Source organism: Rhinolophus sinicus, chromosome 12 (assembly GCF_057876585.1).
Source record: "Rhinolophus sinicus isolate RSI-liver-muscle chromosome 12, RSI-T2T, whole genome shotgun sequence".
Lineage (NCBI taxonomy): Eukaryota > Metazoa > Chordata > Mammalia > Chiroptera > Rhinolophidae > Rhinolophus > Rhinolophus sinicus.
The window spans coordinates 48,298,099-48,322,736 of record NC_142512.1 but is presented as its reverse complement, the minus strand read 5'-3'; the positions used below and the strand labels follow the sequence as shown (position 1 = coordinate 48,322,736).

At 33.6% G+C, this 24,638-nt stretch overlaps 1 protein-coding gene across 3 annotated transcripts in view; it reads left to right on the top strand.

The window, feature by feature from the left end:
* Window positions 1-635: 635 nt before the first annotated feature.
* The window catches only part of ABCA5 (ATP binding cassette subfamily A member 5), a 56,817-nt gene continuing 32,814 nt past the window's right edge, over window positions 636-24,638 (top strand). Inside the window, exons 1-15 of one of the 3 annotated variants that reach the window (XM_019733015.3) lie at window positions 636-879; window positions 5,172-5,205; window positions 5,343-5,459; window positions 6,419-6,623; window positions 8,566-8,727; window positions 9,644-9,732; window positions 11,232-11,461; window positions 13,037-13,178; window positions 14,165-14,353; window positions 15,825-15,972; window positions 17,906-18,074; window positions 19,184-19,242; window positions 22,252-22,362; window positions 23,497-23,672; window positions 24,182-24,301. In XM_019733015.3, coding sequence (XP_019588574.1) covers window positions 5,191-5,205; window positions 5,343-5,459; window positions 6,419-6,623; window positions 8,566-8,727; window positions 9,644-9,732; window positions 11,232-11,461; window positions 13,037-13,178; window positions 14,165-14,353; window positions 15,825-15,972; window positions 17,906-18,074; window positions 19,184-19,242; window positions 22,252-22,362; window positions 23,497-23,672; window positions 24,182-24,301 — 1,932 coding nt within the window. In that variant the 5' untranslated portion in view covers window positions 636-879; window positions 5,172-5,190. Of the gene's footprint in view, window positions 880-5,171; window positions 5,206-5,342; window positions 5,460-6,418; window positions 6,624-8,565; window positions 8,728-9,643; window positions 9,733-11,231; window positions 11,462-13,036; window positions 13,179-14,164; window positions 14,354-15,824; window positions 15,973-17,905; window positions 18,075-19,183; window positions 19,243-22,251; window positions 22,363-23,496; window positions 23,673-24,181; window positions 24,302-24,638 lie in introns of those variants that run through there. The other 2 variants (XM_019733016.3, XM_088802343.1) reach the window with 2 other exon arrangements.

Here is a 24,638-nt window from a genome sequence, read left to right as displayed (position 1 = left end):
TTTGGAAAATTCAGGATCTGCCACCTTCCCAGAAGTTCTGAGAACACTTCAGAAACTAAAAGCATCCTCAACGTCTAGAAGTCCTAGGTCGGGGTCTGAAGGGGGACCCAGGCAGCAGTCACGGAAACGAGGCCACGCATCCCAGACGCTGCGGCGTAAAGGAGAAGGGACTGCGGAGTGACTCGACATGCCGTTCTGGGAGAGGACCGTTCAAATGCCGGGACACAGAAAAGCACGGATTCTTAAAACTAGATGTGAGGACGCGGGAAGCAGCTGAGCGGAGGGCCGCAGGCCAGGATTACCAAGGTCGGAGGAGGCAGGGTTCCGACTCACGCCCCAGCTCCCGACTTCAAGGTTGTTTTTGCCTGTGCCTCCGGGGCGAGCGCGGGGAGGTCTCCACGGAGGCGGCAGATTCGAGACGCCGAGGGCCCTGGGCTGAGCCACTAGACGCGGGGTTGGTTCCCAGGGCACCGCAGCTCGAGGAGCGCGCGGGACCCGGGCCTAGGCGGGTCCCGCTCGCCCCGCCCCCTGGAAAGCTCCGCCCCCGGGGCTCCCCGCTCACAGGCGCGCTGCCTCCCCAGCCAGCGCCTCAATGCGTGGGGCCGAGTGGCGAGAGCGCGCGCGTTCGCGGCCCCGTCTCGTAGGAGCCCCGCCCTCAGGTGCGTCGGACTGGAGGCGGCGCTCGGCTTCCGGCGCCGGGCGCTTGTCTTCCCGAGCGTTTTCAGTCTTGCGGCGCTGGGGTGCACGGGGCACGGTACCGGGGACGCGCGCGCGAGCCCGCGCCGTCACAGACTTATCGGAGCGTCGTCCTCTGCCGGGTCTCTGCACAGTGAACGCGTCCCGGCCTGAAGGCGCTGCGGCTCCGGCCCTGGCCCTGAGGTGAGGAGGGCGCCCAGGGCAGCGGCGCTTGAGGTTCACGGAGGGAAACCTCTCTTGGGGGATGAAGGGGCCGAGCCGGGGTGGCCAGCGGCGGCCGCAGAGGGACTGGCGGGAGAGGGGCGGCGCGGGGGGCGTAGGGGTTGGGCGCCTTCGGAAGGAGGCCGAACAGGTGAGGTCCGGAGCATCCGAAGAGCTTCCTCAGGGCGCAGGAGGTGCGCGTGCCCCGTGGGGGATGCTGTTTGCTCCTCCCAGGGTGTTGGTGTGTTGATGTGTTGATGCCGAGGGGACCGGCCCGGGGCCCGGGACGCGCCGTGTGACGACCGCGAGGCTGCGTTTGGGTGGACGTGGTCGTTTCATCATCAAGGCATCGTTATGATGGGGGGAAATGTGGTGGGGGTCCGTTCCGCTCGGAACAGCTGGGTCCCGTTAGCTCGCGTTATTCCTTGGGGGGGGGGGGTTTCCTGCGTGTTGAAGGGACTTTGGGTGAGGTGAAAATGCGCACATCTCGTGACACGATTTGGGGGCAAAATACCCTGATGGCTAAGACAGAAAGACTCCCGACGTGAAAATATTTCAGCGGTTATGAAAGCCAGGTAGGCTGGAGGAGTCGATCTCGGTTTGCGGTGATAATCGCTCAATAGCTAAACGCATCTTAAACAATGAAGATAATCACGTTTACTTCCTTTCGAGGACGTTCTGAAGGAAGAGAAGGGGAGAATAGAAGTGTATGTCGGACGCCCAGCTATGAGCCAGGCTCAGTATTATCTCTTTTAATCATAACAACCACCCTGTGAGGTTGGACGTGTTAGTCTAGTTGGGCAGATATGGAAAATAGGTGGCAAAGAGGTTAAGACACTTATTCAGATCTCAACTAGCAAATAGGTAGAGCTGAGATTCCGACCCAGCATTAGTCCTTGAGTATATGCTCTTTAAATGTATTTTCCTTCAAACGGGGCTTAGTATAGGGGAATCTTACATTCAGGGTAAAAGCAAATTTATTAGTACATTCCATGTTTGTTTAAATGTCTTTTATATTCCAGATACTAAACAGTGTGCCAAGAGAGTCCCGAAATGAGTACGATTTATAATCTTTGCCTTTGAGATTAATTGAGAGGATGATCTTGTGAAATAATTTTGTAATATACTACTAAATGGGAATCTTTACTAGTGTATGAATTAATCGTATTAAAAAACAGTTTTAAGGGCAAGCTTTTAGGATCCTGTTATATATAAGAAAAGATATTGGATAAATTACCATATGGGTACCATTGCATTGTTATTTTCCCATTTAGCAAGAAATGCTGTCATGAAATTTAGGTTAAGTCATATTTTAGGTTAAATCATAGTATTTTGTTTTATTGTTACACTATCTTCAGTAAATTTTAAAATACTGGAGAAGAGAGCATATATAATTTACCCCGTTAAGTTAAAAGGCTTGATTTTATAGTGCTTTTATTTTATTAGTTGAGAAGCCAGTGATGTACCTAGCTGGGCAGGATTTCTTTCAAGTCATCAGCCATATGTTCTTAATCTCTTCTTCCAAGAAATAAATCTTAAAAGTGTAGTTATATTCCATTTAAGCTTTTATTGCTCAGCTTTCTAATGAAAGCTATTCTATTGCTCTGTTTTCTAATGAAAACAGAGTCTTCAGTTTAGGCCAAAAGAGCACATCGTTGAAGTGTATAACGTTACCTTAAAGAACAGCTATAAGTAGGTGGATAGGAAGGATAATGGGACATTTTGGAAATTGCTGATAGCTTCAGTTTTCTCAGTGAAGTAGGAATCAGGTCATAATAATTCGAGGGTGATGTTCCGGGTGGAAGCTTTGGAGGTTTGGGCTTGGGGAGTGAATGAACTAGTGAAATAGTATAATTGCCAAGCAGTTAAACAATCACGCTGAGGTATGAAAAGGCCAAAAGAAGACACATTGGGTGCTATATATGGATGCAAAAATAAAGGTGTCTAATTTTGCATGCATAGTATTTCAGAACCCATTTTCATTGCCTGTCTTTACAGTGTCATCGGAACATACACCTGCACCCTTTGCCCCAGTTCACTTTGGCTATGCCTCTGTCATATCTCATGAGTATCCCTGTTCCTTATACAAGTTAAGGATATTTGGGTGTCTAGCTTTTCCACTCCTTTTTTTCTCTGCCTGAAACTTCCATCCTACTCTTTGCCAAACTCTTTCCCCCAATTGCTCCTATCACATTATGTTAAGTTTTATCTATCTGCAGAGTCAGTGACAGTGTCTGACTTACTATTTTTTTCGTTACATTTGGTGCATAAATCCCTCAGTAAATGTTAAATGTTCCACTTTTCCTCTTCTTCCTTTAATCCATAACGGAGTCAGCAGACTTTTTCTATAAATATTTTAGGTTTTTCGGACCATATGGTCTCTGTTTCAGTTTCTTAACTCTGCTGTTGCAGCACAAAAGCAGTCACAGACAATACGGAAAACAAATGAGCATGGCTGTGTTCCAATAACACTTTATTTATAGACACAAAATCTGAATTTCATACAATTTTTACATGTCACAAAATACCATCCTTTGATTTTTTTAAATTTTATACCAACCATTAAAAAATGAAAAACACTGTTAACTCAGGGGCTGTACAAAGCAGGCTGGACTTAGTCCCCACCTCCTCCGTTGTAGTTTGCAGACCTTTGATCTATAAGGACTCTTAGAGGGCTTTGATAAAGGAAATTGCACTAAGGTGATAATTGGTTATAATACCATTGGTGATAGAGAAACAAAGATAAATAAGGCAGTCTTTTTGTCAGGGATCTCATGGTCAAGTTCAAGATTAAGATATGTAAACAAATAATGATGACACAGTGTGTCAACTACAATTACAGTTTATTTATTTATTGGATATAGATGTGGAACAAAGGAGTGGTAATCAGCTTTGCTCGGGAGGACCAGAAGAACCTCTAACAGCCATCTGTGGGAGACAGGGAACATTTTCAGCTAAAAGCTTTCCGAAAATTAAGCTTGCTGAAGTGACAGACCACATCTCTTACAAGGAAGCTATGAACATCAGGATGACTCAATTTATTTTTATTTTTTATTTGTATTTATTTTATTAGTTTCAGGTGTACAAAACAACTTAATAGTTAGACATTTACACCCCTCACAAAGTGATAACCCCCCCAATCTACTACCCGTCTGACATTGTATATAGCTGTTACAATACCATTGACTATATTCCCTATGCTGTACTTTACATTCCGTGACCATATAGCTATATATATATAGTTATATTTAATTATAGTTATATATGTCAGTATACATATACATTTAATTATAGTTGACATTCAGCGCTATTCTACTTTAGCCTCAGGTGTATAGCGTCGTGGTCAGGCATCCAAACAGTTCATGAAATGATCCCCCTGGTAAGTCCAGTACTTATCTGGTACCCTACATAATCTTTACAACGTTACTGATTATATTCCCCACACTGTATTTCATATCCTGGTGACTATATTGTGACTACTAATTTGTACTTTCTAATGCCTTCACCTTCTCCCGCATACCCATCCCCTGCCATCTAGCAACCATCAGTTGTTTTTTTCTCTATATCTCTGAGTCTATTTCTGTTTGCTCATTTATTTTGTTCTTTAGATTCCATAGATAAGTGAGATAATACGGTATTTGTCTTTCTCAGTCTGACTTATTTCACTTAGCATGATATTCTCTAGATCTATCCATGTTGTTGCAAATGGTAGGATGACTCAATTTATTTTATAGGATATAGTCTGAATTCACTTCTCTCAGAAATAAAACTGATAACATTCCAAATGATTTTTCTCTAACAGTTATTTCTAAAGGTCATATACATTTTTTATTGCTTTGAGAAAGGTGAAATAGGTTTCCTAGCATATTAATGTAGCAATCACAATTTCTTAATAAATTAATAAATGAATTTTTGATACTGAATTTTGGGTTATGTAAATTATAGTCTATTTTAAGTGGGGCTTTCAATTTTCTTGCAATTTATTAGATTTAGTAAGAATTTTTATCTAAGAAAGTTAAATATTTGATTAATTCTTTAATATTAAGTGTTTAAAACTTATCTAATTATTATTCAAAGCTGTACAATTAAACGCATTCCCCAGGTATGCTGTGGAGCAATGAAAGTAACTTAAAAAATTAAAAGAAAAAACTTATATCCTTATTTTTGTGTCTTTGTCGTTGGTTTTTAGCAGAGAAAAAGTAGCAAGCTTACGGTTGGGTGATAATTATAATTCTGGTTATCTCTTATTTCACATGCTACTGTTTGCCTTCCAGGTCTTCAAATTGCTTTTCCATGCATTTTGTCCAGGTAGGAGATATAGCTTAGAGAATGCTCAACTCCGTCTAATCTGAGACTGAAACATCTGTCTGTTTTTGCCATTAAACGTGGCATGTGCTTGACTGTGTGGTTCCAGTTTGTGTGTTTTTTTCTCTCCACTTGAATAGACGGATCCAGAAAACATGGCTACTGCAATTAGGGAGGTGGGAGTTTGGAGACAGACCAGAACACTCCTACTGAAGAATTACCTAATTAAATGCAGGACCAAAAAAAGTAGCGTTCAGGTAAGTTAAATGCCTTTCTTATGCCTTGTTGCTGTTTATTCTGCATTCCATCTTTATGAGATTTTTAATTTTGCTGGATAAATTGTTATTATAATTTTATATTTTTAGGTTCCTTTGATTTGCTTGTGAAGTAAAAACTTGTGTTAGCCATAGAAAAACACTTCAATTACGTATTTTCTAAAGGTTAAAAATTGTAATGATTCCTAAGTTTAGTTAATTTCTAATATCAGTGCTTAATTTTGAACTTTTAGGCATGCATTTCCTAAGTTTTGTGAAATGAAAAATAAATTCCGTAGACTACTTTGTGGAACGTTATTCCACAGTTTATTCCCCATGACCTCCCAACTTTTGGATTCTGGATTGGATTGCCTAGGATTACCAAAATTATGTCATATATTTGTTCCCATAAGCATACATTACTTTAAAAGGTAAAAGAAAGTAAGAAGTCTGGCTAAACAGTTGGTAGTTTTAAAGGATGAAAATATATTGTTTATCTTCTGAAACCAACAGAATAATTAAACAGCAAGATGAAATAGTAGATAGTTCATCCTCATTAAAGTGGACTATTATGTTTCACTGTATAGTTTCAGTAGTAGAAATTTAGGTATAATTAAAGCATGAGTTTTAATTTAGAATTGAATAAAGACATTTTTATGGTGATCCCTATTAGGGGTGTTTGGTAAGTTCCTTTAAATAAAGTTATATATGAGTAAATTTATTATATTTTACATTAGTAAGCTAAGATGTTTAAATACTTTTTCTATCGTAATTTATCATGTGACTTGAATTTTAAAATATTTCAGAAAAACTGAATGTAAAGGAAATTGTCTAATATGCTTGTTGAGTTAGGTGAGATGCTCAACACAATATTTATTAGTATTATATTATTTGGATAGAAATCTTGATGAATTTTGCTGCTATTGTTATACTTTGTAATCATTTTGTTTCCTTTATTATAGGAAATTCTTTTTCCACTATTTTTTTTATTTTGGTTAATACTAATTAGCATGTTGCATCCAAATAAGAAATATGAAGAAGTGTCTAATATGGAACTGAATCCTATGGACAAATCTATCCTCTCTAACCTAATTCTTGGATATACTCCAGTGACTAATATTACAAGAAGCATCATGCAAAAGGTTTCTACTGATCACCTTTCTGATGGTATTGTGAGCTTATATATGTATTCTATTTGTGACAGAAAGCCTTTTCAGTATTTTTGTGCTTGCTTTATTGAGTAAATAACATTCTTAACACTTAGAGATATGTCCCTTCACCAAAGTATACTTTATAAAAGTATTAAAATAATTTAATTCTGCTGCCTTATATTTCTTGTAAAACCTTAGTTATATTCTTGGTAATAGGAAAGCATATTTTATGTGTTTCAATATTTTATACTTAACTTTTAAGCCATTTATAAAATAAATGTTTGTATAGGAGAAAAGAATGGAAGGAATATTTCATTTTGATTCTGACTCATCTAATGAGAAGCTAGAACTATATGATAAAGATTATAAAGCAGTAATCTTTTCAGATTGTCATGCCTGTTTATGGAGACATGGTATAAACTGAAGAAAACCTTAGCTTTGGAGACTATGAGTATGATTGAGTATCTTAGTCTGTTTTTCTCAGCTTGTACTTCTCACAGAAAAGTGGACTAGAAAGCAGTGTAAGCAGTGAACTATTAATGAGTTAACATGACTTTGAAAGACCCTGAGGCAAGAACTGGAGAAAGGGACAGCATTGTTCATACTATGATGATTGATTTAATGACATGCTGAATTGTGAAAATAAGAGATTAACATGTCTTACATTGGATAATTGTAATCGACTTCTACTATGTATCATCCATTACTAGATAACACATCATTGAATAGAAGATGTTTATACAATCAGGAACCAAATAACTTCCCCACTGGTTTCTTTCTGGCTTAGTGCTATTTAATGTTTTTCTTAAACACATACCTTATTGGTATATAACATGTTTGTTGACTTACCACATTAAGTAAAGTAGCTTAATTTAGCATGCGAGCTCCAAAACTTGATCAGAATTGTTGAGAACAAAATTCATTGGTAATTCTGAGTAGGAGAAAAGAATATACACCAAAGAAATCCAAGTTAGTGTACTTTTAACTTAGATGCCAAAATAGTAGAAATATATGTAGTTTTGTTTTTTTTAAGTTCTATCTTTTTAACAACAGAACTGTCCGAAAGTGGGATATACATGCATATATGGTATCATGGCTGGGAGGTTGTTGAATTAACACCCTTTTTATTCATATCAGTTATGGAGTCCCATGTCTACCTTAAAGGTCTGGAAAATAATGATAATTAACGTTTAAATAAGACTTTATAATATACAAAAGCATTTTCATATTTGTAACTGCATTTGATCCTAACCAGTGTATCAGGTATGTATAGTAGATGAGCATACTAATTTGGAGAATTGTTTAACTGTGCTCACACAGCTAATAAGTAATAAAGTACTGATCCTATGTTCTTTCCATTTCTCCACATGCTCTGAAGCTTCTGTAGTGAAAGCTAGATGCTTGTAAATCAGAAAATATTTAAAAATTAGGATTATCTGATGTAAAGGGACCTAAATAATGATTACAGTGTTTTCTCCATAGACCTAAGAAAGAAACAAGCAATATTGGGCTTAAGTGACAATTTTTATTCAAAGAGGGGTTGTATTATAGTTACTAAAATACATAGTTGTGTCTGAGAAGGGTGATGGAATTTTCGTCATACGAAGAAATATGTGAAAATAAAATACCATTTATCAAGGAGTTACTTGTATAGTTCTATTTTGAAATAGATAACTGCATATATTTCATATAAAGTGTATATTCTGCTTTATCATTTTAGTAACATGCATTACACTGATGTAATTTATGTAATCAAATAACAGTTAAAAATAGTGTCTATAAAATTGTACTGTTCATCATTTTTTTAGTATTTTTAGAAGGCTCTATTCATTTTCTAAGAAGCTAGAGCATAAAACAAAAGTGCTTATAAACTACTATATTCATCAAATATGGCAAATTTGATCTATTATAGTAAACTATTTTAATTTGTGAGTTAAGTATGTTGCTATATTTTTTAGTCATAATTACTGAAGAATACACAGATGAAAAACAGTTGCTAGCAGCCAGTCTTTCCAAGTTCAGCAACTTTGTGGGTGTGGTTTTCAAAGACTTCATGTCCTACGAACTCCGTTTTTTTCCTGATATGATTCCAGTGTCTTCTGTTTATATGGATTCCAGAGGTAAATAGCCCTACAAAAAAAAAAAATCATTGAAAATCAGTTAAATCCATGTCTTTGCTGCTCTTAGTTATGCAAAATTTAGTTGGGTCCAATATTGGCATTTTCAACTATGTTTATTTGTTCAGATAAGAAAACTTCCCAGTGTAGCATGAAAATATATATGCATACCCAAATAGCTACCTATTTCCATCTACATATATAATTTATATAACATGCATTTTTATTTTAATACATTTGTATATATTATGTCAGTTACAGTAACAAAACAAAAATGTATCTTGAATTGTATGACTTTCTAAATCTGTATTTTTTTCTCCATGTAATGGTTTTCACATATAGTATATTACATATATTTAAAACCTCAAGTTTTCCACTAGCGAACTTTATTTTATGTTTGAAACATGGAAAACAGCCTTCAGAGCTTAAACCTATGAAGAGAGATTATCAACCACAAACATTTGTTGAGCAATGTTAAAGTCACTATGCTAAGTACTGAATTTGATTCCAGTGACTTGATTCCAAAGGCCCTTACAGAATTTTTTTTTTTTTCCTATTAACCTGGACTTGTCCTTGCACCTGGAAGTGCTTTGAAGTTTTAAGTCATTGTAGAATAATTTACCTTGAAACAGAGAAGGGACTTATTTTAGACAACTATGTTTACAATTAATTTCTTTCCGTTTGTATTCATTTACCATTCAGTATCCTAACACGTGTAACTTGCTTAATTTCAAAAATTAGAAATAAACATTCAGGAATGTGATAAATATTGTTTGTCTTCGAAGGGCAATTGCTTATTTTCTTTGGTCCTGTAAAGATTGATTAATCCTATTACTTGGTAACCCTTCATATGTTATCTTTAGAGGAATGCAGTAGAAAGTCACGCAAAATGTTATGTGTCACATTTTTTTCCCTATAGCTGGCTGTTCAAAATCATGTGAGGCTGCTCAGTACTGGTCCTCCGGGTTCACAGTTTTACAAGCATCCATAGATGCTGCCATTATACAGGTAAATGTGATAAAGGAAGAAAAAATAAAGCCAAACTGTATTTTAACAATTATGTCCTAAGTCTTTACTACAGGATTTGGTTTGCTGTCAAATGTACAAAATACATTAACTTATTATAACTTCATTAAGAAAGAGAAGTCATTTTTTGTTTTAATATTTTTGGAAAACCACATTTATTTGATGGTTCCCAAGCATGTAAGATTCAGCATTCTATATATATTATATCTGTGTTGACCATAGGTAATATTTATGAAAGATTTATATTTGCAGACTTTTCCCCTGGAATAAAAATAATTTAGTTTAAAGAAAGTGCATATCTTTATTATATTATCATAGTAGTAGATTTTGTTTTTATTTAACAAATATTTGTGACTTATTTGCCAAACATTGTTTCTGTGTTATGATTAATATTAACCCATTTAATTTTTAACAACTCTATGAGATTGGTACTGTTATTATGTCCCTTTTACATATGAAACTGAAGCACAGGGAGATTAAGTGACTTTCCAAAATTCAGTTAGTGCAAAGTTGGTTCAAAGTTTGGCTTTTTGGCTCCCAAGCCTGTTTTAATACTATATTGCCACTAGGATTGTGTATACATGTTACAGTTACATTCTAAAGACATGCTTAGACCTGATCCAGTGTGTCATGTTTTAGTGGAAATGAACAGGAGACCTTGAACAGAAGACGTATCTGTTAGTCTACTATATAGTAAAGTAACTACAGTAATAATGCTTTAGTTGACAGCATTGTTGTAAGAACCGAATGAGATTGATATGTGTAGAATTGTCTTATAAATTCTCACAATATGATATAATTGTATTATGGATACGTAGGATTACATGAATTCAATAATACAGAAGTTTAAAGTAAAGGCAGTGAACTATTGGATATATCACATTGATGGTGTTTTAGTACTTAGTTAAGTTTTGACCAAAGATCTTAGCCATCTACCACCCAGACCACACTGGATGAATAGGCAGAGCAGATCTCATTTTAGACATTCATTGGAATGTTAGGTAGAGGTAACATATGGCATATCTATATGTACTGTGTACATAGATTTTAAAATAATAGAATGATATACTATTTACTTTTAAATATACTATTTAAGAGAACAAAAGAGAATCATTCTTTCGTGGTACTAATAATCCTTAATTCCTCGATTTTATAAATGCATATTTTTAAGATACATAAATAATTGCTTAAGATGATAACTGCAATTTTGTTTCCTCTGACAAATTATTTTGTCAAGAAATATATATACTTCTCAATTTCAAACTTTAAACTTCATTCATTCTGGTCTGCTTCCAGAATGAATAAAAGCAACATTCTTCTCTCATGATATTGAGGTCAGTCACTTTATTTCAGATGTAGCTTCTTGAGGATTGTATTTGTACTAGGTTATTGACTAAATTTTGGGGTATCTTTGTCACACTTTGCTAGGGGTTACTATCAGAACTAAATTAATTGAGTGTATTTACATTTTCTAATTATAGTTGAAGACCAATGTTTCTCTATGGAAGGAGCTGGAGACAACTAAAGCTGTTATTATGGGAGAAACTGCTGTTGTAGACATAGATACCTTTCCCCGAGGAGTAATTTTAATATACTTAGTTATAGCATTTTCACCCTTTGGATACTTTTTGGCAATTCATATCGTGGCAGAAAAAGAGAAAAAGTTAAAAGAGTTTTTAAAGATAATGGGACTTCATGACACTGCCTTTTGGTATGTTATTAAAAGTTTATTATTCAGTATGATTAATAATTATATTAGATATACAGATATTCAGAACTGTAATTTTGTTATTCACCTGATTTGGTAAGAGAGGTACTGATCCTGTTTTCTTACAATGATTGTCTTTGTCTTGGAATTTGAGACCAGTTGACAAGCTTCAGCAATCGATTGGCTTGTTTTAACATGGGGAAGTGGAATTCAGAAAGCTTGTTGACATTACATATTTAAATTTTATTTCACATTTTGTTTGAGTCAAAGCATGCTCCATGTATTTCAGTGTATAGAATATATGAGATCTGGGAATGTTAGAAAATAATTGCCTGTTATAGTCCTCCCCCAATATCATAGCATATACATATTATTAAAAATTTAGTTAAAATGATTGAAGTTTGTGTATGTAGTATATGGGCTTCTCCCCCTGCCCCCAACACCGGAAAAAAGTTGTTTGTGTGAATTAAGATGAAAATATACAAATAGTTTATGGAGAAATAAATCCAAACAAATGTTTTCATAAGTGAGCTTCAATGTATTAGCATTTTTGTACAAGGATAATTTTATAGAGGCATGCATTTTTATAAGTAATTCTAAGTGTATTTTCCTTAATTCTTCTACTATGTTGTAAGAAAATGTATTTAACTACATTTTGGGAGAAAAGTTAATAAGCATGTGAGTTGGTATTATAGTCCATTTTACAAAATTTTATTCCATTTAGCCCAGTGCAGTAATAACAGCATTTTACCTAATCGGGTCATTGTGTATAACTTACTTTCTTTGCTCATTTTTTTTTTCTTCTGTCATTTTAGTAGTGATTGGTTTTTAAGTTGTATTGGGTTCTTAAAGTGTTTTGTGAGGAAGCAGTAGCTGAAAGTGCCTCAGTTTTATCTCTTTAAAATGATGGATTCAATTTTGGTAATTTAGGTATGCTTAAGTGGTTTTATGATATTTCAGTGGTTTTATGATAGCGTGCATTAAATCATGATCTACTAACTTGAAAAATAAAGATAAAATGAAACTAATGTAGCAATTTCATTGAGCTCTGATTTGAGGAGAAATTTTGAGTCAATATAGTGAATCCGTTGTTGATCTCTTTGGTCTCACATGTGTAAATATATTAGTAATTATGTTGTGGATTAGTGAGGTAGCCTTTATTCTTTAAAGTACCATAAGCCATCAGAAGTTTAATTGTAGCACTTGCCATAAAGAAAATTCTTACTCATTAAGCTCTTTTGTATTTTAGGAAAATCAGAAGTGTTGTGAACTTTTGAAAGTATTAGATTTAAATTAATCATGATTTGCTATTTGTAAAATTGTTTTGACTCTTGGAAAGATAATCACCATTTTACCTCTATATCAGAGTATGCTTTACATATAACTTAACCAATACTGTATTTTTAATTACTTATAAGCATGAATTTTCAATACGTGAACATAACACAGAAATGAATAGATTGACTTAGTTTTAAGAATAAAATGTCTGAAATAAAGCTGAAATTTTGTTTAAAATGATTTTTAAACAATTAAAGCCTAATGCATTTAAACCATAAATGTTTTGTATTCTCATTTTAGGCTTTCCTGGGTTCTTCTGTATACAAGTTTGATTTTTCTCATGTCCCTTCTTATGGCAGTCATTGCAACAGCTTCTTCGTTATTCCCTCAAAGTAGCTGCATTGTGATATTTCTACTTTTTTTCCTGTATGGGTTAGCATCTGTAAGTATTTTAACTTGAAATGTGAATAAAGAACTGTCAAAATATTTGATTAATATAGCAAAGTCTTATTGTTTGGTTTACTTATAGTCAGTTTCCCAGGAAAGACAGGTTGTTATTAGGTTACTGATAAATCTTACGTATAGCATCATTGTGCCTCCATATTTTTAGGAATGGTATAAAATAGTGTCAAATTTAAATTGAACTTGTCTTTATATGATGTATTTCACATCACATCACATCTGAGTCTATCTTTTATTAGCTTCATATAATCTTGTGTAATTAAGGTTGTTCAGTGCTGGACTTTTTCTTCCTTTGTTTTCATGAAATCCTGACTTTCAAATTAATTTATATTACAGGATGATGTTGTGTAAAGCTATATCTTTGCAAATACAACTCTTTGGAAGTTTTGATATTCATTTAGTATATTGGCTGAATGCTGGCTGTTAATGACCAGCCTTTGTTTTAGGTGCTTCCAGTTTCTATTCTGATTGGTTTATGTGCCTGTGCTGTACCAGTTAAATATTTTGAGTAGCACCCCTGCTCTTTAACATAATTTACATATAACTCATATACTTCTCTATATAATTGCCTGCTTTTTAACTGGTGGTGTTTCTTATCAACACATTCAGTTTCAAAGATGGGTTCTTTATTTAAAAGCTTGTTGATTTATTGTTTTGTTTATGTATGTACACATCTAACTGCAGAAATGCATGGCTGTTTATGATTTTTGTAAGGTAGAGGTGATCATGTTTGCCTATCATATGGATAATATGCAGTTTTTAATATTTGTCAGTTTAAATTTTTAAATGTATGTCACTATTTGTATGAAAATAAAATATCTTACTATAGCATTTAGAAATTAATTGTATTTTAATGAGTGTATTTTCCAATGAAAATAACGTTGTTCTTTCACAAGCAAAATTTAATTTTGTTTTTGTATCAGTGTATGTGAACAGTATAGTAACATTGATGTTTTTATTTTATAGGTATTTTTTGCTTTAATGCTGACACCTCTTTTTAAAAATTCAAAACATGTGGGAATAGTTGAATTTTTAGTCACTGTGGCTTTTGGATTTGTTGGCCTTTTGATAGTCCAGCAGGAAAGTTTTCCCAAATCTTTAGTGTGGCTTTTTAGTCCCTTTTGTCAGTGTACTTTTTTGATTGGTATTGCTCAGGTAGGTAATATATTTATTTTGCTTTCACTAAATATTTTCTTTCCAGTTCTCTTCAGCATGTTATACTGCCATGAATACTATCTATGATTTGCAATAATAATAATAATAATAATAATTTTTAAAATTTCAACATGAGAAAGGAATGAGATTTGAATACTGGAGCACATTTTATATTGGTTTCATGTATATTTTCCTCCATTTTTAAGTTCATTTATATTACCTGTTTATAAGTTCTTTACTTTCTACTTTAGTATATTTCAGCAATCTATTTCACTGCAATAACTCTGTTTGTTAGAAGTCATTGATTTAAGCATCCAGTAGTGTAGATTACTCTGTGGCCTGGGTACATTGCTGCGTATTGTACATTTATCTCAGATGTGTGCTTGGGAGAAAATTGTGTGCGGAGCAGAACAAACTTTTCGTGATAATAGTAGAGAAATAAGTAGACGTGGTGGATTTTATTCGTCCAATATTCATGGGATTGTCATTCACCTGCATAATATTTAAATTTATGAATTTGATTTTTGTTAGTTTTTACAGAGGCAATCAGGTTCTAAGGTTTCTTCTAAGAAACTATGTAACAACATAAATTGGGTTAATATATAAAGAAAAAATGTAATTAGTGTAAGAGATTATTCATGTTGGCTGGATAGAATTTTCTGATTTGTGAGACTTAAGATAGCTTGTTTATGAATATTGAGTTAAAGGAATTTTAATTACTTCACACCTAAGAGCTGTTGTTACATATTTTGAGAGTCCACTGTTTCCCCTTCACTTAAGAAGGTAGAATTATAGATTAATAGGTTAATAGGTTTTCATTGTAAGTGTAAGGGGCTTTCAGTGTCATTTCATTCATCTCCTTCATTTTATAGATGAGGAGACCGAAATCCAAAATGATTTAATTCAAGTTTACTCACTTAATGGCAGGTCTGGAATCTAAATGAGGCCTCAACCTCTAGCACATTTCTTTCTGTTGTACCACATATATCTACTATGAATAATTTAATAATTGTGTTAGTAATGATGTTAATTAATTATAGTACCTATTCCCTTTTCAGTATTGAAAAGATACTGACCATAATTTATCCTCTAATGATTAGTTTGTTTGACTTCTACGTGGACCATAACCCTTTTGTTTGCATTAATTGATATTAACATCATACTTTATGTTTATTTCATTTGATAATCATTGCATTAGAATTAGATGCCCCAGGAGTGGATGTATACTAGTTTTAGAAACACAGCATTAAAAACATAAATGAAAGGGATTGTTGTGATAAACGTATAGTTTGGTAAAGTTCTTACTGTTTTCCTTATAAACTAATATTGCTAGTGTGGTAGACTGTTTAATCTGTTAAAAGGCCCAGGTTCGGTACTATCACTGTAGATGCAATGAGTAACTCTAGGTAGCGTTAGCTTTTGCTTATTTTTATTATTTTTATATAATAAAGTTGGTGTTTCTGTTTTTCAGGTCATGCATTTGGAAGATTTTAATGAAGGTGCTTTATTTTCTAATTTGATTGATGGCCCGTATCCTCTAATTATTACTATCATCATGCTAGCACTTAATAGTATATTCTATCTCCTCTTGGCTGTTTATCTTGACCAAGTCATTCCAGGTATGCAGGTAGTTACTGGATTTAACTTGAAAGATTTTTAGTTTTTTTGCCCACATAGGGTCAACTTAATTTTTTTCCAGCCAGAGTACCCAAGTCATATTCATTATTAAATTTTTAATTTAATTTTAAATAAGTATACTTTATACCCATGTCTTAACTAGTGAACATAAGGAGGTTGTATAAAAAGAGAGCAGTTTGTTTTGAAAGCCTTAAGTCCCTAACTGAACTTCTTAACTTGATCCTTCGCTATGTCAAGTCTTTTTCAGCTAAAGTGTTTCATTATTTTACCCTTTAAATTCTGAAACTATTAAGCAATTTTGTATCTCCTACTATTCTCCTAATCTCCTATCTTGCATCTATAGCAAACTTTTGTAGATTCAAAATATTATTAAATATCCAGTACCCCCTTTTCTTTTCCCCTTGAGTTCCTCATTACTTTTGTCTGTGTTCTAGACCTGCACTGTGCTATTCTATGGTAACTACTAGACACGTGTGGCTTTTTAAAATTTAATTAATTGGAATTGAATAAATTAACAATTCATTTCCTCAGTAGCACAAACCATATTCCAGGTGCTCAGTAGCCACATATGGCTGTTAACATATGGTACAGTACAGATCCAGGACATTTCAGTCATTGCAGGAAGTTGTATTGGGCAGCACTAGTCTAGATCGTTGCAATACCTCTCATCTAATTACCTACCTCAAGTCTTTCCGTTTAATCAAGTTAATCACCTGGTCAAAAACCTTGGCGGGCACATCCTGGTGAATTAAATAGAAACTCGTTATACAGTAATGTCCTGCACAATACTTTTACATATTTAATCTCTCCTTGTCACTCTCCTCCTCTTTACTGTATTTAATATTCATTTGTATGGTCCTATTTACATATTTAAACACATTTCCAGTGTTTCAGATTGTTTTTAGCTACTCATAACATAACATCTTTCTAATTGGCTTAAACAAGAAGGAAATCAATTGTTTTACCTAAAAGGAGGTCCAGAAATAGGATGGACGCCAAGTTGGTTGATTTGCTCAACAATGTCATCAGGGACCCCCTTTGTCCACGCTTTTGCCATCTTTGTCCCAGAGTCTGGCAGATTTCCTCTTCTCGTGGTTGCAGGATGCATTGCTTCTTTGTTTATATCCAGTGGAAGAGGGAGGGTGAACCTTGCCCTGAATTCAGCCCTTTGCTTCTGTCTGATTGGTTACATGCTTATGGTAGGAACAGTAACAGTCACTAGAGCCTGCCAAGGACTGATTAGATCGATTAGAACCTTCTGTGTAATTGGGATCTGATCCCTTTGAAACGTGGCCATCTGGAAGAATAGTGGATGTTAAAAAAAAATGGGAAGTGTCAATTTTTCTGGGGAAAGAGGAAAAAATGGATACGTGTCATGTAGGCAACCTTTGCTATCTACCATATCTAAGTCCTGTGTCTGTCCTGTTTCTGTGTTACTCTCCTAATTCTAAAAAGTCTTCTCTATGAGCTGTATCCACTATTCTAAATACTGCCTGTTTTCATAGACTGTCTAAGATGACACTCATTCAAGCCTTCAGGATATATCCCCTATCCAGATATGAACTTTTGCTCTTCGGAACTCTTATTAGCATTACGGGTGACATGTCTCACATTCTGCATTGTGTTTTAGCCACTTGGTATATATGCATACTCATAAATATGTAAGTTCCTTTAGGGCAGAAAATGTTCTTTGTTTGCCTTTACATTCCCATGTACTCTCAGCAACTCTGAAACTATTATATTTATGAACTGAATTATTTGTCAATAAAACTTATTTTTTGCACAATATTGATTTAGTACTTTATATCTAAACTTTAGATCTAGGTTGTTACATGTTTTACATACTGCCATTATGATTTAAAAACTCATTTTCAGAAATAATTTGTTATGATAACTCAGATTTCTATTTTTCAGGGGAATTTGGCTTACGGAGATCGTCTTTATATTTTCTGAAGCCCTCATATTGGTCAAAGAACAAAAGAAATTATAAGGAGTTATCAGAGGGCAATGTTAATGGGAATGTTAATTTTAGTGAAATTGTTGAGTCCGTTTCTTCAGAATTTATAGGAAAAGAAGCTATAAGGTACGATTTAATCTGGCAATTTAGGAATAAGAACTGCTGATGGAATATGCCACATTTAAATCCTGTCTTTTAAATAATATATGTAAGTATGGTATCTTAGGAGATTTAGTACACATTTCCTGTTTTTTTTTAAGACACCGTATTAATAGGGGCTACTTCTCTTTTAAATTATTTTCTTTGCAACCATTTGGAAGAAGATTGCTGTTAGGTTTGAAATTTCATATCAGTGAAACAGTTTTAAAGTAATAAAGCCTAGTGTTTACACAATTAAGCTGTTTTAAACTTTCTCCATTGTTATAGCTTAAAATAATAAATATTAACTGTATAATTTTATTCAGGATGCTTTGTCTTACGTTATACAACACATTAAATTGTCCTTTTCTAATTTCATATACGCTTAGGTATTGTGACATAATTAGAATATCAGTTTAATTTCTAAGAACCAAAGAAATTAATCACTGTGCCTTGCTAGATCAGTCAAAATCAAATTAAAAAATAACAAGAACGAGAAAAGGAAAGTGAAAGAAAAAGTGAAGCATAATTTGTTTTTAAACTGAAGAAAAATGTATAAAAACTAGGGAGCGTCAGGTACTTAGGATGTAATTAGAAGACCAATGGTCTGCCTTCTCAAAGAGAAAATTCAAACTGGTTAATAAAACCATTACTTTAAAAAATTATGTAAAATGTTTAAAGTGGAATGAGAAAACAACTTCACATTTATGGACAGTTTCACATGTGTGCTGATGTGAAATGGCATTTGGTTCTTAACCTCCCATAACTGATTTAACAAGTATTTCATTAACTGCAAAAAGAAAAATATCAAAGATGAAAAGTCATCTATAAATTGCTTGAGTTACATGCTTCACTTTGTTTTTAGAATTTGGCTTATGAAAAATGGATAATATTTAAAATGGAGAGAAATACTATATTTTTTTCTTATAGTTTCTTTAAAATACTTTTATAATTATTGTCAGCTCTGGTTAATTGTTTTAGTAGGAGATACTTTATTATTATTCCAATAAAAAATTACATATTTGATAAAAAATACTATACATGGAAACACTGATACATTGCTTTAAATACTTAAAGTAGAAAATGGTGTTTTTCAGAATCAGTGGTATTCAGAAGACATACAGGAAGAAAGGTGAAAATGTGGAGGCTTTGAGAAGTAAGTAGCTTTGCTAGTATTCAGTCCATAGTATTAAAGTACAAATGGAAAAACAATTTGTATAGTTTGTGGGAAATTTAAATCTACCACAAATTTTTTTCCTTTATGTGACTAATATTTGGAATAAAACTAACATAAAGTAATAAAAGCAAAAAATAAATTTCTATTAAGGTGAAAAATATTTAACTATTTGAACAAGTCTATGTCCTTTTTCATTTTATTATGCATGTGTATACCTGTTACTTTTTTTCTTTTGGCCTAAACACAAGGTTTCTCAACTTTGGCATTACTGATATTTTGGGCCTAACGATTCTTTATTGTGGGGGGCTGTCCTGAGAATTGTAAAATGTATAGCAATGTGTCAGGGTTCTTCAGAACCAATAGAATATATACACGTATACACACATACAGAGCAGGAGGGAAGAGGAGAGATTAGTTTTAAAGAATTGGTTCACATGATTGTGGTGCCTGACAAGTCTGAAATTTGTAGGGCAGGCTGGCAGCCTGGAAACTCAGGCAAGAGTTGACGTTGCAGTCTTACGTCCAAAATTCATTCCAGCTTGAGACTAGAAACTCAGGCATATTTCAGAGGAAATCTAAGCTACAGTATTGAGGCAGAATTCCTCCTTGGAGAAATCTCAGTTTTTGCTCTTCAGGCTTTCAATTGATTGGATGAGTTTCACTAGTATTATTGTGGGTCATCTCCTTAAAATCAGCTGATTGTAAATGTTAATCACATCTATAAAACACCTTCACAGCAACATTTTCTCTAGTGTTTGACCAAACAACTGGGTGTCATAGCTCTAGCCAAATTGACACATGAAATTAACATCATAAGCAACATCCCTGGTCTGCCAGGGATGTCATAGCTCTAGCCAAATTGACACATGAAATTAACATCATAAGCAGCATCCCTGGTCTCTGCCTACTGTATATCCATAGCAGCCTCCTTCTTCCCTGGTTGGGACAACCAAAAATGTCTTCAGGCCTTGCCAAATGTCCCCGTGGGTGGGATGTGTAGTGGAGGGGGTATATTAACCCCCCCCACCCCTGCTTCAGAACCATTAGCCTAACATATTGGCTTTTCTAGATAGCTTTCATTTTATTATTTTCAAATTTATTGCCAAAAACTTGTTCAAAGTATTTTCATATTAAGGTCTATAGGATCTATAGTGATCTCCCCATTTTTATTCCTGAGGTTTGTTATTTGAACTTTTTTTCTTTTTTAGCAGTTTATTAGGTTAAAAAAAAATCTTTTTAAAGAACCAACTTTTGGCTTTCTTGATCCTCTCTATTATGTATTTGTTTTTTATTTTTTCTCTTGTTTTCTTGTTTCTATTTCTACATTTAAATGTTTTTCCCCCTACATTTTTGACATAGATGCATAGATCATCTTATAATGAAGCATTTTAAATATATACATTTTCCTCTAAGCATGGCTGTAGCTGCATTGCTTGAATCTTGACAGGTTGTTTTCATTATTATTTAGTTTTAAATATTTTAAAGTTTTATTATGATTTTTTTCTTTGTGTTATTTATGTTTTGATTTTTAACTATATGGTGATTTATCTTTTTGTTATAGATTTCGAACTTAATTCCACTATAATCAGAGAACATAATCTTATGATTTCATTTTAGCCGTTTGAAACTTACTGAGATTTGATGACCTGGAATATGGTCGGTTTTTATACATGTTCTGTGTGCATTTGTACAAAATGTATATACTGCAGTTGTTTATTGTGTTCCATATCAGGTCAAGCTGGTTAATTGTTTTTTGAAATCTTCTGTATGTTTGCTGCTCTATTTTTTGTGTAAGTGCTTTTATTTATTGAGAGAGATAAATAAAAAGTAAGAATCTTCAACTGTGATTGTGAATTGTCTATTTTCTTTGTACTTCTGTCACTGTTTTCCTTTACATATTTTTCAGACCATGCAGTTGGGTACCTACAAATTTAGAGTTAAAGCTTCCTTTAGGTTATTATAGGATATGTTTTCCCACCCTTTTTCTTTCAGTCTGTTTTTGAAATTGTCTGTATTAAGACCTGTGTAATTGTTATAGTTTCAAAATCTGATCTGAAGATCTTTTTCTTTTAATTGGAATGTTTAGTTCATTTTATTTAATGGGATTATTGCTATGCTTGAATTTTAATCCTCCATCTTATTACATTGTTACTGTTTGTCTCACCTGTCCTGTTTTTTTTTCTTTACCTCTCTTGCCTATTTGGTTGAACATTTTTAACTTTTTAATTTTCTTGTATTATAACTTACATTTAATAAAACACACAAATTCCTAAGGTGCAGCTTGATGAACTTGCTTTCTCCTGCCTGGTTATTTTTGGCTGAGTGTTACATATTGTATATGAATCATCGTAGATATTATTTGATGCTCTGGATAATGTAATCTTCCTGAGAGGATTTATTTTTACTTCTGGCCTACAGCTCTAGGGATACTAAATCCCAGATCACCTTCATCAAATCAAGGGTTATAAAGCTGGGTTTTCAGATCTCTGTCTCCCGTCTTCCTTCAGTCATTGATGCATCTATCCAGTAACATTTCTTTATTCCATTCTTTAAATTTAAATTGAACCTTTCAAGCATTTGCTTAGCCATTACCATGCTATTGGTTAATTTCTAGGTTTTTGCCAACATATTTAACATGCCTGTAAATACCCTTGGGAACAAACTTTTGTTGGTTTCTCTGTTTTAAATCCCTTGGAAATTCCCAAAAGTGGGTATATAGAACCCTTCCGCCAATATTTTGTGCATCCTCTAAATCTGTTAGTGTAACAAAAAAAATAAAAGTTTATTACTTATTGTTCATACCATTGACTATGGCAAAGAATTATTACGCTATAATATTAAATATTATGCTCTTAAGTATGCTGGTAACTTTAAATCTGTCTTTTAAATTTATTGATTTATTTCAAGGTTGCTCAATTATTATGAATTATCTTGTATAGCCCAACAGAAATAAAAGTTACATTTGAAAATTCTCCTTTCCTGAACTAGATTTGTCATTTGACATATATGAGGGTCAGATTACGGCATTACTTGGCCACAGTGGAACAGGAAAGAGTACATTGATGAATATTCTTTGTGGACTATGCCCACCTTCTGATGGTGAGTTTTCTGACTTAAAAAATCTCTTATTAGTGTTATTAACTAAGGTATCACAATATAATTACCTTGAAATATATACAGATTGATTTTTGTCAGTGATTTGGGACCAATTTCTATGTCTATAAAGGTGTTTTCTCTCTCTCTTTCTCTCTCTCTCTTTCTCTCTTTTTTTTGATTACACACGTTTGTTTTTCAATAGAAAATAAAGTGATTCAATCATGTTTAATAAAGTGAAAAGATTCTAATTTTGTATCTATTAGGTATTTTGTGTGCATGTGTTTACTTTTCATTTTCAAGGAAGAATAAATAAGTAATTAATTGGATATTAAATGAGACCTGTAGACATTTCAGGTTGAGAAAATAGATTTCTGAGTATGCAACAATAGTTCAAATGATAGAATGATAAATGTCAATACTATCTCCTAAAATAAAGTATTAAGAACAATATCTGAAACATAATTGTTACATATGGTTTCCCTATAGGTGTGAATTCAGTATGACAGTTCAGTATTTTCAGAAGGACCAGAGCAGCAGTATATTTTTCTTTAAGAAAAGGCCAAATTTCCATGTATTGAATGTGCATCTTTTTAAATTAGTTTAACTTTTAAAATTATTTTTATTTTGTTGTTTATCCATAATTGTGTCACTCTTTGGTGGTAGTATTAATATCATACATTTATATAAGACTGCATAAGTTTTGTTATGATTCTCCATATATTATCACATTGATTTAACAATTCTTAAGTGGGATGTACTAGTGTTTATATGAGAGAAAAGCTAGAATGCAGATTGTTTTCTTAAGATTATACTGCTAGTTCGGGGAATATTTTTACCTTTGTTCTTGCCTGGAAATGAGGAAAATTGTTATTGGAATATAAATGTAAATAATGCACCAATTGAGCTTCTGGTTCCTTGCTCTTTCCACTATGTAATATGTCCTGAAAAGGGGGGAAATTGGATTGGCAGCAGATAGCCAATAGTATGGAAATGAGGGTGTGTTGTATCTTCCAAATTTACATTCTTACTTTATGTCTATTACATACAACTAACTGAATTATTAGTATACCTATAGTAAAGCATGTATACTTTTAAATACTTATTTAATATAAATTTAAATATATATTTTGGTTTTAGGGTCTGCATCTATATATGGACACAGAGTCTCAGAAATAGATGAAATGTTTGAAGCAAGAAAAATGGTTGGCATCTGTCCACAGTTAGATATACACTTTGATGTTCTGACAGTAGAAGAAAACTTATCCATTTTGGCTTCAATCAAAGGAATACCAGCTAATAATATAATACAAGAAGTATGTTATTCATATTGAAATCTTTATTTTTATTCTCCCTAAATTAATAGCCTTTTGTAATAGTTTGTATAATAAAAATATGCTTGAAAATATAAACACAAAACCTGTTCTGAGTCAGTAAATGGAAAATCATTAAAAGGATTAGATAGAATTTTGAGTAAAAGTTTTTGCACATATTAAATTGTCCTTGTTTAATCTGGAGGGCACTAGTCTCAATATGGGTGTTTCTTTTCTTCCTTTCCTTTCACATACTCCTATTCCCACCACAGAGCCTTCGCACTGATCCCTTTCCCACTACCCAGGAAGTCACACAAAAGTAAAACATACCTTTCCATCAGGAATCTTATTATCTGTTACTTCAAAATTATGTATGAATATATGTCAAAATTAAATTCTGTACTAAAAGAACATTTTTAAAGTTGATATTAATACTGGAATGCTTAAAAACTGATACTGAGAATTATGTAAATGATGTAGTTTAAAAAATGACATTGTTTACACTTTTACAGGTGCAGAAGGTTTTACTGGATTTGGACATGCAGGCTATCAAAGATAATCAAGCTAAAAAGTTAAGTGGTGGTCAAAAAAGAAAACTGTCTTTAGGAATTGCTGTTCTTGGAAATCCAAAGGTAAACAAATATTAGTGTCACTGATGAGATAATTTTAAATTATTTTAAATAAAAAGTTGGTTGTAGAAATACATTGTAACGTTTAAACATACTTAAAACACTATATGGTATTTATGTAATTATAGTAATAAGGTCTTAAAACTGAAGTCAGAAAGTGATACAATATCTTCACTTTATAGCGATATTTAAAGCGATATAATATCTTTATGGTAGTGGTCCCCTTTAGGAAGGGGAATAGAAAGGATGGCCTTTAGTTACATGTGCAGTGTTTTATTTCTTTAAAAAAAGATCTGAAGAAAATATGGCCAAAAATATAATTTATTAAATTTCAGTGGTG